Source organism: Rissa tridactyla, chromosome 3 (genome assembly GCF_028500815.1).
Source record: "Rissa tridactyla isolate bRisTri1 chromosome 3, bRisTri1.patW.cur.20221130, whole genome shotgun sequence".
Classification (NCBI taxonomy): domain Eukaryota; kingdom Metazoa; phylum Chordata; class Aves; order Charadriiformes; family Laridae; genus Rissa; species Rissa tridactyla.
In genome coordinates, this window is record NC_071468.1 from 81,073,695 (window position 1) to 81,087,723 (window position 14,029).

Below are 14,029 nucleotides of genomic sequence, written 5' to 3' on the forward strand. Positions count from 1 at the left end.
TCTCACTTGTTTAGGAAAATTACATTGTGAGTATGTTTTCACTACAATCGTGTTATCTAGTAAATACACGCCAATTTTTATGTGAAGAGGCTGTCTAAAAAAACCAGCCTGTTTAATCTGTTTTCACACCATTCTACTCATCAGTGTATACACAGAAGAGAGGTAAGTGGCATTTCCAGTGTCGATGAAGTCGTCATAAACACAGAAAAGAATAAAGCTCTTCCTGTTGCTGCTAGCCCATCCTCTTACTTTGGGATGAAGAATTTTTGTTTGCCTAACAGTGGTAACTTTAAATGTCCTACCTTTGGGACATGAGCTGCTACTTTTAGATTTCATGAGGCCAACTGCTGCATGGTCATCTAAATAAAGCTAAGCTATCTCTAAAAACACCCTCACACCCCCAGCCTCCCCCCCGCCAAAAAAAGAAACCAACCAACAAAATTAACCTTAAGAATAAAATTGTGAAAACAAAGATGGAATCCAGTACTTATGGAGATGCATACCTGTTCCCATATTTCAGAACAATGCAAGAAGTTTATAGGAGAAAATGCTAAACCCAATTATGGTTGTCAAGTTACAATTCAGTCTGAACAAGAAAAGCTGTTAATGAAACAATATCGTCGGGAAGAAAAGCGGAATGCCAGAAAAGAAAAACAAGCTGGGGAAGATGGAGAAGTTTCTGGAGAAGGGCTAATGTGCTTTGATCCCAAAGAGCTACGGATGCAAAGGTAATAAATGCCAAAAGTTGAGAAATGCTTCTGTTGTAATTACTCCTTCAACATATCATAATAGTTTATTTTCTTTTAGTTTGCTTTGGTGATTAGGTGATTCTGTCTTCAAGTCACGTTTTATTACAAGTGTAGAGATTATTTTAATATGAAAACCTAATTTTCAGGGAGAGAAAGCAGCGATCTGCTTAATGAGACTCTTCTTGATCTTATCTATGTGGGCTGGAGATGCAGATTAGAGGGGCAGGCTATCTTTCTTAGTGCCTGTACGCACACTACTTGCTTAAGATTTATGAAGTCTCTACTAAATCTATCAGAACTATCTTTTCTTTTTCCTCAAGATTAATGGGTACTATTTTGCATGTTGTCTGCTAAAGGTAGTGGGAGGAGTAGAGGAGGGGAGGGGATAAGGAGCAAATAAGCTGTTGTATTTCGTACTGAGAAAAATATAGTGGGACTGGTATTTAACTGTGAATACATGTTGCTGTATTGCTTAAAAAGAGGCAAAACTGCATTTGAGAAAGCCTTGCACTTACCAGATTGAACTTTTGGTTTTTATCTAAACAGTGTGTTGTAAGGTAACTGATGCCAGAGAATAACACTTTAAAATTCCTTTGTTCATTATTTTATGCAGTGTTTTTTTCCTTAAATTTCTACAACTGTTCTACAATGACTTTAATATACCACATTCAGTTTTTGTGATGGCTGCCTAAAATGGGCAGAATTATCACAGTTATTTTTCTGCTCACAGAGAACTAGCACTTTTGAATGCTCGAAGTATGCCAGTCCTAAGTAGACAGAGAGAGATGGACTTCGAAAAAATTCATTATCCGCATGTTTATGATTCCCGAGCTGAAGCTATGAAAACATCAGCATTCATTGGGGGTGCAAAGGTATGTGTTTGGTGCATGACCCTTCTTGAACAGTGTAATCTTTCCCATTGAATAATGTGCAGCAGGGTTCCCTTTGTTCCTTTAGAGATTCTCCTCCTTATCAGAGTCCAATGTATGAAGCAGTGCATCTTTGCAGAGGGTTTTATACACTTTCATACATTCTGTTTTTATTTTGACTCTAGAAGAAATAATCTCATTCTCAATTAATGTATTTGTGGGGTTTTTTCTAGGGTCACTTAAATCATTAAAATACCATTTTTCTCTTTCTATCTTTTTGAAACCATTGAAATGACTTTAACAAAATGAGTGCTTTATGAAATTCTAGACTTAATGGCTTTTGAAATTTAATAAAATGGAGTTATCTTTTTTGTCTTTTGAGGACCATTTTCTGAGTAGTAAAACTGATTATTTTCCATTTTGGGGGTTCAGTGCTATCTATAAAATGAATCAGTGAGAATTGCTTTTATTTTGGATTCATTTTTTGAAGGAAAGCGATGAACCATTGTTTAAAGTGGATTATACATAATGACACTTTCTGTTTTCATACTTCCAATTAATTTCCTGTAATACTGTTACAGGTGTTCTTACCAGAGGCAGTTCAGAGAGAAAACAATAAAATGTATGAAGAGGTGAAAATCCCCCATAGTGAACCAATGCCTATTGGTATTGAAGAGAAAATTGTTTATATTAAAGACTTAGATGAGGTGAGTAAACCATTTCAAAGATATTAAATTAGTTTTTACTTTATATTACAAAAAATTAACTGGAAAAGATTACTACTTAATATTGTGGTTTGTGATGTGTAAATGCACCCAGTTAGTTTCTTCACTACTAATTTTGAGAATATTTGTTGGGGAATGTATTTCAGTGGTATAATCCCTTTCGTGACGACTCAGATTAGAGAAATTCCTGCTCTAAACGACTTGTTCATGAGTTGCAATTCTCAGTTCCTTTGGCATTACCTGTTCAGCTATTTATGGTTTTAAGCTGGGATCTGGATCACTGAAATGAAAAGATTATGGTGATTCTGGAGACCCCATGGAGACGTGACACATCTTGATTTGTGAAGAATGGCTTGTGACTGCACAGCACTGTTTTGCAGTCCATGAGACTAGTCTTATAGTACAATGCAGTTGTTGGGGGTATTGAGTTACGGTGTTATAGACTGTAAGGGGTGCAAAAGCTTCAGGAATAGTGCTTCTTTAAGCAGAAAAAGGCAAATCATTATTAGGAAAATTTTGATGATAGAAAATCATCGTGGGGGGAAATCATCAGAGGGCAGGCGGGAAAAATACAACTAAAACAAACATTAACATTTTAACTTTTATTGGTTTAAAATGCTGAAAAAGCTGAGGTAAGGGAACTACATTTGTTTTTAGTATTTGCAGCCTAGAACTTGCAGTACTCATCGCATGTACCTGCGTGCTCCTTATTGTATATGACAAATCTGTTGATAAATGGAAGATTTTGCTATTGATTTCAACAGGTACATAAAGAGCAAGCTGTATGTGCATATGAAGAAGGTTTTAAGTTTCTTAGCTCTTCAGCAGCGTACAACATAGAAAAATGTTTCCCACTTTTTTCCCTGGGGGAAAACAGGAAATGAGAATATAAATCTAATACGGTTACCCAGAACACTTTACTGGGGTTCTGAGTAAAGATTATGCCTTACATAAAGATTTAACTCTTTTTAAAACAGAAGACAGTTTAATTTTAGAATCAGAAACTATTCTTTTCAGCTTGGGTGACAGTAACTAATGTCATGTTTATGAAGTGACTGACAGCTTAACTAGATAGAAAAGTTGAACTGCTTCAGCTGTAAAATGTGACATTTTATATGACAATTTTCAGCATGACAGCTTTTTGCAATGAAATGTCTTTCTCCTAGCAAAATAATACCTACTAATCTGTAAGCTTTTTGCAAGAAGTACCAATATTTCAAGAGACAATAACTATTTTTCAGAAAAAATATAGTTCGGACAGAAAAATAAATATCTAAAAGAAATAGTTTGCAGATTTTTACACATATAATGTTTAAATTAAATGTTACAAAATGCATCAGTTATACAAATTTCGTGAACAATTCATCTTCTTTGTAGGTAGTGTGTGGTCAAGAGGCACACTTCTCAGTTTTACAGTGAAATTCTGAAATAGAAACAATCTTCTTCAGAACTTTTCCCTATGTTTCCTATTACAGAACACCAAATAGGAGTGTCAACAGTAAATACGATTTTGAATGTTTGAACAGTTATGTATTTAATTCCCACCCACAACTTTGATACCAGTTTGCAACAAAAGATGACAAATCTATGAATAATTTGTCCAACTGCAGAACTGTCAGATTCCCATTTCCATGACTGAGACTCATAGATTTGAATCTTATTCAATAACACCTTTTTCTCAATCAGGTAAAGAGACTGAAATTGCCAATGTGTGTATTTTTTAAGATAAACTGGTCAAGAAGTAAGTATCTTGGTTAGGGGAAGATTTCTTTTTGCTTTCTCTGCATGGCTGTTCTAGATCTTTAAGCTCATAAAAATCTTGGTTGGTGCTTAAAATTTTGGCCAATAACTGGAGTCAGTTTAAAGAGCAAGGATTTTTTCTGTCAATGTGGTTTATTCTTTTTTTGTTGAACTAGTGTGAGCAAAAGCAGAAAATACAATTTTTTAGCTTTCTCCCTAGCATATATCACAGAATCACAGGTGATTATAGGTGCTTATATATATAGGTGCTTATAAAATAGCTCTCATATCCCTGTATAGGTATGTTTGCAAGATTATTTAAAATATAAATAGATTTGCAAGGAGAAGAGGTGACAGTAAATGTCACTGTAGATAGTTCATAGCAGCACCTGAAGGCTTCATGAGAAAGTTGAGAGTTTTGCTACTATTGACTATTATGAGATGCCATTAGTAGTAGGGTTTTGTTGTAAGACATTGAGTTGGTCTAAATGTACAGATTAAGGTTCTCATTCTGTTTAATGAGTCAATATACATGCAGCCAATAAAAATAAAGGTCCCCAGGAAAAACGCTCAGAACAACCAAACAGTCTAGTGTTGCCGTTACAAGGGTATTTATCACACAGATGTCCAAGCACTTGCTGTTTTATGGAGAAATCCTGGTGGTTTTAAAAATGATAAATACTCTTCTTCCTTTGAGTTTATCTGTTTAGTTTTCACCTGTTCTCCATTTCACCAGTCCCATTTCTGTTATGCTTTGGTGAGTTTCTTACCTTGCTGAGAGCCGGCTCTGGCTGTGTTTCCTTGCCTCAGGTGCTAAGATCTCTTCGTCCCAGTATTCAGTTTGCATTTTCTAAGGTGTTTCTCCTAGTAAAATTGTCTCTTTTTTACATCCAGAAAATAGATCACTCTTCTGCTTTCCAAGAGCAGTTTTACTGACTTACTTTCAGGCTTAAGCGTTTTAGTTCTCATTTGCCACAGAGCCACTGCGAGGAGGAGGAGGTGGGGCAGGTCAGAGCCCCTGGTGCTCAGCGCAGTGGGGGATGGAAATCCTTCCTCAGCTCTTAAAGCTGAGAGACGTCAGCCTGCTGGGGAGAGGCCAGCTGTTGTTGTAAACTGCTGGTAACCTCTCTGGAGCTACTTTGCCTACACAATAATGATAAAAACAGTGATCCCCTTCTTTTTCTGTATATTTTTTTGGTAATAAAAGGCTCTGTTCTGTGAGGTCCAGCGTTCTTTTGCTTGCTTTGAGAAGCTGCGACTAGATGACAGAAAAAAAATGGGTTTGCACTACAGAAGATTTTGACTTTTTCATCTAAACACCTGCCCTCTTTGAAACTTGAGGGACATCTATGGGACATACAGGTCATTGCTTCAGCTACAGAGTATGACAAATTTTGTACAATTAGAAAATTTCCTGGGCCTTCCCCTGGGCTCTTCGTCACTTGATAACTACCTTGCCAAGTGCAGAGAGGTTAGGTCATCAGGAGAACTACTGTACAGCTGACGTTCTAGCTTATTGTATTGTAGAGGGAAGTGTGCTTTTATTTAGAATTGATTTATGGAAAGGTTTTAATGCCTGGTGTAGATTTCTTTTTAAGGGAAAGACATTTATATGCTATTGATAATATACATAACCCTACATCTTGATTTGAAAGTTTCCAGTGGTACCTTCACTCATTCAAAGTTAAAAACCTGAACAGCATCAGTTTTCCCAAAGGACTGAAAAGACATAAACCTCACTGTGAAGTGTGACCAATAAGAAAGGGCATAAGAATAATGGTAGCAATTCATAAAATTAGTTCTTCACTAATGCTTTGTATCAGCTATGTTGACAAAAGTGGGCCTGGCAATGTACAAAGACAGACCAAGAAGCTGTGCTGAAGTGAGTGCGTTTCACAGAGAAAGTATTTTTAGAAAATGCATCTATTAGTAGCATAAGCGTTCTAATAGGTAGCAGAGGTGTCAGTCAGTTGTGGTGAAGAGACTAAAGGCAAAAAGTCTTCATTATCCAACTTAATATTCACATTACCTAGTAGGTGAAAATTCTGTTATTTGGCTACTAGTTTGTATTTGTGTCACCTCTGCCTTTTAACAGACAAAGGAGCTCTACAGAAGAATCTGTAAAGTATAGGCATAACATAATACTGGTAATGAAACTAAAAACTTTTTTTGTCAAAAAGTTTTTTGTCAAAAAGTTTAATTTCCCTTTAATTTTCCTGTTAAAAGACAGAAGGTAATGAATAGTCTAAAATGGGCTAGTTTATATTCCTTCAAAATTGTTTCACTTTCAACTGAGTATTAATGCAAGAATTTTTGAAGTGTCACAGGAGCTTCTCTTCAGTCTTTATGTTTTCATCTACACAAAAGTAATTTTAAGGACTCTAGATATTTCTCATCAGTTACGTGATTTTGATCACGTTGTCAGCAGTTTGGGTAGAATCTTTGACCGTGTAACATGCCTATTGCAGAATACACTATTAAATTTTATCTTCAAAGCTCTTAAGATCAGAACTGAGTTCATAATAAGGAGTTCATTTGTATTTTGAACTGTTAGCCAAAAGCTAAACCTCTGGATCATGTAAGCTGAAGTAATCTTTCATTTTAAATGTTTTTAAGTATTAGTTCAGATTTACTTACATTTTTTTCTCATTTCCTTAGGCTGACATAAACATAGGTTGAGAAGAGATGAGAGAAATGTATTCCTCTATATATTAATTCTAACGAAACACATTTTAACCACGTTTTAAACATACATAGAATCATTTTTTTTATTTGTTTCTTTTGTACAAATATAAGGCAAAATGACAAAACTTCTATGAACCAACTCCAAAAGGAGCAGCAATGCCTTAAATTAGCACAGGCATTAATAGGAAGTTCTTATTTATAGGATTGGCAGTGTAATCAGGATGCATCTTCAACTGCATGCCAGAATGAAGAAAAAACACATTTTAGCTAGGTTTGGCACTATATTATCTGAAATCTTAGGGCTAGTATTTTCAAAGTTAAGTATTTAGTTTGGTTAAATCCTCCGTGTGAAGGATCAGAGCTTTTCTAAAGTGTTTAACTTCATGATTAGTTAAATTATTCCACAAGCAGATTTTTCTAAAGCATCGTGTAATCAGTACTTGGAAGAATCCAGATGCTAAGATGAAACTCATGATACAAACTTACAAAAAAATCCATATTTTTGTAGCTACCATTCCTACCTAATCCCATTATGCGCTGCAAATATGAGATCAGGAGCAGCTAACCTTTCATAATTTAGCAGCCATAAAAGCATAACATAGCATCTGTCATAAACTGCTGGCATTAGTGCTCTCCTATTATCTGTGTTGTACCTTTTTCTGCTTTGTCACCGCTACCTTTCTACACTATGATCTGAACGGCTTCACCTCCTGCCACAGTCTAACTCCACCTGTGTCATCTCATATTCTTTTTTTCCTACCCCCATTGAGTTGGGAGCAGGAGATACTGGTTTGCACAGAGGGTGTTGTGCTCCTGCTCAGGAACATCTCTAGCATTCAATGGCAGAAGGGTGCGCTGTGTCCCACAGGAGTCGCAAAGGGTTCTTGCCTTACCGCAAGGCAGCAAATTCCACCCCCAACTTGATATGTAAATATTTATTCTTCTTGGCATTTGTTATTATTTGGAGAGCTTCATCACTGTATAAGCACACGCTGTTTATAAGTAGCTGGTTGGTCACACCAGTTTAGTGTAAAGTATTAGGGCTACAAAGATGATTAGGGGACTAGGACATCTCTCTTAGGAAGAAAGGCTGGTGGACTTGGGTCTTTTCAGTCTGTAAAAAAGAAGACTGAGGGGGGATCTTATCAACACTTATAAATACTTAAAAGGTGGGTGTCAGGAGGATGGGGCCAGTCTTTCAGTGGTGCCCAGCGACAGGACAAGAGGTAACAGACACAAACTTGATCATAGGAAGTTCCACCTAAACATGAGGAGGAACTTCTTTTCTTTGAGGGTGGCAGAGCACTGGAACAGGCTGCCCAGAGAGGTGGTGGAGTCTCTGTCTCTGGAGACATTCAAAACCCGCCTGGACGCGTTCCTGTGTAACCTGCTCTAGGTGACCCTCCTCTGGCAGGGGGGTTGGACTTAGATGACCTCCAGAGGTCCCTTCCAACCCCTACCATTCTGTGATTATGGTGCAACTACTTGTGAAAGTGGCATGCTAGCTAGGCTGTTTCAATAATGAGAATTTAAAAAATGGAGTAAGTGCAAGCTTAGATTTATTAGCTTTGGCTGCTTGACATGCAGCTTGACCATTACTAAAATATATTTTTTGTACTTACTCTAAAGGCGTTTTTGTGCCAGCCTTTTTGCCAAATAAATGTACCTTTAAAGTCATAAACTCAGGTCAGGGGAAGTTCCTCTTCAAGACTGTGAAAACAGGTTTTATCTAACAAATTGCTGTTTGTGAAAAATGACTTTAGCTTTTTTCCTAAAGTGGGTGTTCAAGGTAGGATTTATTTCTTTGTGTCATATTATTTCTATTTCCTTATACTAACACTGCTTAGTGGTCTAAATAAGAAATGTGTTTTTTTCTCTGCATTATGTGAAGGAATTATTACAAAATCAATATTCTCTTTTTTCCTGTAATGTTTTCTTGGTTTTACAATTGTACAAAGTAAGTCTACTGAATAGAAGTATGGATGTTTTTGCATAAATTACATTTTTCACATCCAGAATGTTGGATCATTTATTCCAAAGTTGATCTTGGTATGTATTTCAGTTGCATGTTTTCCAAACAGCAGTTGGCAGTTGGACTGAATTGAATAATTTTTAAAAATAATTATAATTTTATTGAAATCTTGTCATTTATCCAATGAAGTATACTAGTGAATTGCTCTGAGGAAAGTTTACAAGTTCCGTAATCATTAGTCCCAACTTAAGACAAGGAAAAAAGCCATGTAGGTTATGATACAATGTTTTTAATAGCTGGTAATGTATATTAGGAATTGCAGTCTGTCTCCATATTTCATGGGGGGGTTCCAAAGAAGGTAGAATATGTGCAATAACAGGTTAACAAGAACATTGGAGTTAAGATTCTACAGTGATGTTAAAGCCTACAAATTCTGGCTTAATTTTCTTCAGCGTGTGGATTAATGAGTATTTTATCATTACTTTAGAATTCCAGATGCAAAATTTACAATTTCTGCATCACATTGTTTGACTATCTAACATAGGCTCAGCTGAGGCTTTTGTGAATTCTTTCATTTAAATTGTCTGAGTAAACACTGTTGCTTTGGCTGAAAGCACATAAAAATAAGTGCTTTGTGCCAAACCGACAGTTTATTGTCCATCTAGTGTAAAATGATAAACTTTTCTGTTAAGAAAATCCTATTTCTTATTAGAAATAGTTAATTAAATCCTCATTAAAAAGATCTGTTGCCATGACGTGCAACCTGTAAAGTGCTCTTCTGGTCTTAAAATTTACCTGTAATCTGAAGTTAGAGAAATGGAAACATATGCTGTGTTGCTGGCTGCCAATTCACTGTTGGAAGACACTTGCTGTACTTGAATATAAATCATTGAATGTAATATTTTTAAAACATGTGCTTCAATTGACTGTGGCTTTTCAATTTTTAGATATCACTGTATGATTTCCTGGATGCTAAATAGTTCTTTACCTTTCAGCAATAGAAACATCTTCCCATTGTGATAAATCTCTGAAAAGTATTTTGAAACATATTCTTACTTTATTAATATAGCTTTTAATACTGTAAATGATACGACGGCACTTTTCTGGATTCATAAAATCTTTCTATTAGTTTAAATACTAGTATTCTTTTGCCAGTAAGATGCTCTTCTTTTCTTCAACAGAATCACTGATTTTATTGCATTCCAGATTGCTTTATTTTGGGTAACATCTTTAAAACAAAACAGAGAAAAAGAGACTGGATAAGGTAATATCAAATAGACTTGATATGGTAATTGAAATAAAGGTACACTGCAGTGATAGCAAGGCTTTATGAATGTTGTAGTACAACTTTGAATTAATTCCGCAGTGAAATGCGAAAGTCTGAATTCCTTGATTTAACATGGCACACGGATGTCCGAGCTCCAGCGAAGCAGACTTCTTAGGAGCAAAGCTTGGGAGGATCAGGGATTTCAGCTACCCTCCAATTGCCATTAGTTTGAGAAGCGGAAAACTAACACCAAAGGGGAAGGTTAGGAATGAAGTAAATAGATGTGGAATCAAGCAATACTTTACAAATGGATAATTTTGTCCGATAATCTGAGATTATTGTTCTAAACATGGTTCCACCTATATCTACTTTCTCCTGAACTGAGAGTATTTTTGCATCTCTGAAGTCTGTATTAAAATATATAAAGTAGGTTTCCTATAACAACAGAATAAGAGCTTATGTTATTGCTGATATGAGAGAGAAAAGAATGTGCTATCTCAGAAGAGGTATACTGAAGATAAAGATTTTCTTTTATAAGGTACCCATAGTAAAACACAAAAAGAAACGAGGTGTCGTCAGGGATAGTGATATCAAGGCTGTTCTAAAATAAAAAAGCAAGAAATAGAGATTGACATTTTGTTTTCTGACAAAACCCATAAAACACAGTATTAGATATGTTCATCTCATAGCCACCTCATGGTTTTCCTCCAGAACATGTTATTTTGTAACTTGTACAGATATTTTTAAAAACATTTTGAAAGGCAGTGGTACCTGGCAGTAAGGATTGTAGTATACCCTTAGCAGTTGTAAACTGTGATTTTTGACTAGGCGAAAAGATGTGTTTGACACTATTATAGTTTTTGAGAGGACATCTCTTACCACAGGATGAGAAATTGAAACTATTTTCTCTGAAACATCTCTGCATTAGGCAGGTGTGACATGACTGGAATCATTTGTCTTTGTCCTAGTGTCATGTGCAGTTTAGTTGAAGATATTTTTGTAGTCTTGTGCTTTTATTCTTTTTAAGATTATCAAGGCTTTTGTCTTTTTTCTTTAAACGTCAGTTTCTAAACACTATTAGGATAGTATATTGTATAAAACATTATAGCTTTATTTGTTTTTGTTGTGGACTTATCTGTTTACATACTCATATAAGAGTCTTTTAACTTAGAAGTTTGACGGTTGTGTTACGTGAACAAGCCATATTTAAGACACCAGAGATGTTGAGGGTAGCAAGGATGCTATGAAAAATGGATAAATACGCCTTTGTTGTGTCAGTCTGGGTTATGGTTTTATGCACATTTTTATTTTCAGAGGCTTGATATTAATGAAAACATACGTGAAAAACAGTGATAAATATAGATACAGCAAGAAAATAAGATCCTTATGAACATAGTATTTTCAAATGTCCTTTTCTAGTGAAGTTGTAATTGAAACTTAAACAGATCTTATTATTTATAGATACTTTTTTATTTTAAGTATTAGTAATGTACAACTTTTTTATTAAAAAGAGCTCTGTAAAATCTGAGTTATTGCTTCTTGGGCAGTATAAGTTTGAAGACAAGCAATTAATTGATGAATGGGTCAAAGTCTAATACTGAGAATATCTGTACTGAGAACTTAATTTCTTTTAGTCTGTTCCTTAAACTAGCATGGCTGTGGATGATATACTAAGCAGAAGGTGCTGAAAAATATTTAGTAGATACTGTCATGTAAGAGTTGCATATTCATACAGTTATTTGGTATTTTGATCGCTCCTTTTCACACAAATAGTAAATAGGAATAGGGAAATGCACTTTTTAATAATAGCATGAGGTAAAATTGACTGCATCTGATTTGAATAAAATGTTAAGCCTGTTTCATTTTCTACACAGCTGCCAAGTGTGTGTATATTGTGTAGTGCTGCCTCTGAAATGGTTGAAAATCTGATGGGAACACTTACAAAGGCAAACCAGTAAAGGGCACCAGCTGCTGAAAAGCACCTGCCAAGCCACTGTGGGAATAGATGCATCTGCCTGTAGCTAGAAGTAATTTAACAAAGTACCTGCTTTTACCTGTCAGGATTTTAATTTGTGTAAAGATTCAACCAGTGAAACTAATTCTGAATACCTAAATAATAAAAAAAATCTGTTGGTTTTTGGGTTTTTTTTTGTACAAAAGAACATCACTTCTGAGCAACAGGAGTCTGTGAAAGGTTCTCATTCTCATAACTATTTTTTGTTTTTAATAAAAACAAACTCAGATATGGCAGATAAAAGTCTCAGCTAACTGTGCATAGTGTCTTACTAAAGGATGCAGTTAGTATGGAAGAGATTATGCTACCAAAGAGGCAGGTTTCCAGTTTTTGTTTGGGTTAGCTTGAGAGACGAATCTCAGGGGGTTTTGTTGAGAATATACGTTTCTTTTTTCATTGCAGCATATTTGATTCGTTGTGGATGGTAATGTGCACACAAAAATTTTTTACAAGCAGAAGTCATTAGACATATTTCACAAGTATTTTTTAAAACTGTTGTACTTTTTGTCTTTTGATACTTAAATTTTTATTGTTCCCACACATTGTGGTGACCTTACCACACAAGTTCATCATCCCTCACCTACCTTTAGTTTTCCTACGATGGATCAGCAGAAAAACTGTGAATGCTGCTGGTTTAGTTGTGATTTGGGAGAACAAAATAGCTGTGTTCTTGCAGAAAAAAAACTGTGCGTGTAGTCTTCCCTTGTAAAATTAAGGACAAAGTCATTTAACATCTGTATTGTAAGACAGTACTGGCTTCTTGGTTAGCAGTAGTGTGAAATTAACTGAAACAGAGAAGAAAATTGAGTTGTAGAAAGATTATGACAGTAATAGTTATTCCTCTGGGAATATTCTTGTGTTTGCCATTCTTTCATTTTTACTTGATGAGTTAAAATTATTACTAGTTTCAACTATAATTACCCTTCAGAGCACTCTGTTAGTTTTTCTATTTTTTGTTAGGTATTGTTTGGAAGAAATAGTTTATGTTGTGTTAGGGATGAGCTAAAGTAAATAGCTTGAAAATATTATCCTGAGGTGGCTTCTGTGTTACCAGTTTAAATATTTGTTTCTACATGAACAGGTATAACTGATGCCTTTGTCTGCATAAAATGGTATTGACTTCATTAGTGTTTATTTAAAAATAAAACTACTGAAAGATATCTGTACTTCAGAAGCATATAATCATATGAAGTGCTGTTACCCTTCTCTTAAAGACAGGTTTAAATTTCCTTTCAAAGGAAAACAGTATTTGGGCTCCAAATCGTGGTATTGAACTGACTATAAATTGAGTGACTTTTATTTATGTATTAAATTTTGTAGAGTAAAGCCAATGACCAATCCAAGAAGCATTTTAGGTAGACATATTCTGCCACACAGCAGCTGCATGTAGCTCAAAGAAATCCGGCTTTGTGGTTCACAGCATTTTTCCCTCTTGTACTTAATCACCGTAATATTTGAAATCCAATTAGATCTATCTGGTGACTTTGCAGCTGTTATGTTTGTTGACCTCATTAAATGATAATAATAAGTGAAATATTTAAATTGAGAAAACAACTTGTTAAATGTTCATTTTTCATTCTTTAGGGAGGCACATTTATGTCATTGACTGAATGTATAGAGACTTCTTGGTATAAAGCACAAGCAGAGATCTGTAAAGTTTTTAATGAAAACAACTCAAAGTGGGTTTAGTCATTTTGATAATTAAGACTGGAGAGTGAATAACGTGCTTCTGCTGCATCCTCTTTAGGGGATAACCATTTCTCAATGGAATTTCATAGTATGAGTGTGGAAGAAGAACGCAGTAGTCTGCTTTACTTTGATAGCATACCTGAAGGCAAGCTTTCGTTCTTAGGAGTAATTGGTCTTCAATTTAAATTTAACTAGAATATCCTTTATTTCTCTTTATACTCAACACCAAAATTGTTTTTCATTTTTAGGAAATATAATCTCAAAGTGACAATTTTCAAAGATGAGGGAAGTGTATGCTATTTCTGATATGCTGTAACAT

At 35.1% G+C, this 14,029-nt stretch overlaps 1 protein-coding gene across 8 annotated transcripts in view; it reads left to right on the top strand.

Annotated features, from left to right (window-relative positions):
- Window positions 1-14,029, top strand: part of ASCC3 (activating signal cointegrator 1 complex subunit 3) — a 274,324-nt gene that overhangs the window by 46,770 nt on the left and 213,525 nt on the right. For all 8 annotated transcript variants that reach the window (XM_054195069.1, XM_054195072.1, XM_054195073.1 and 5 more), the window contains 3 exons: window positions 521-728; window positions 1,480-1,621; window positions 2,200-2,325. In XM_054195069.1, coding sequence (XP_054051044.1) covers window positions 521-728; window positions 1,480-1,621; window positions 2,200-2,325 — 476 coding nt within the window. The remainder of the gene's footprint in view (window positions 1-520; window positions 729-1,479; window positions 1,622-2,199; window positions 2,326-14,029) is intronic.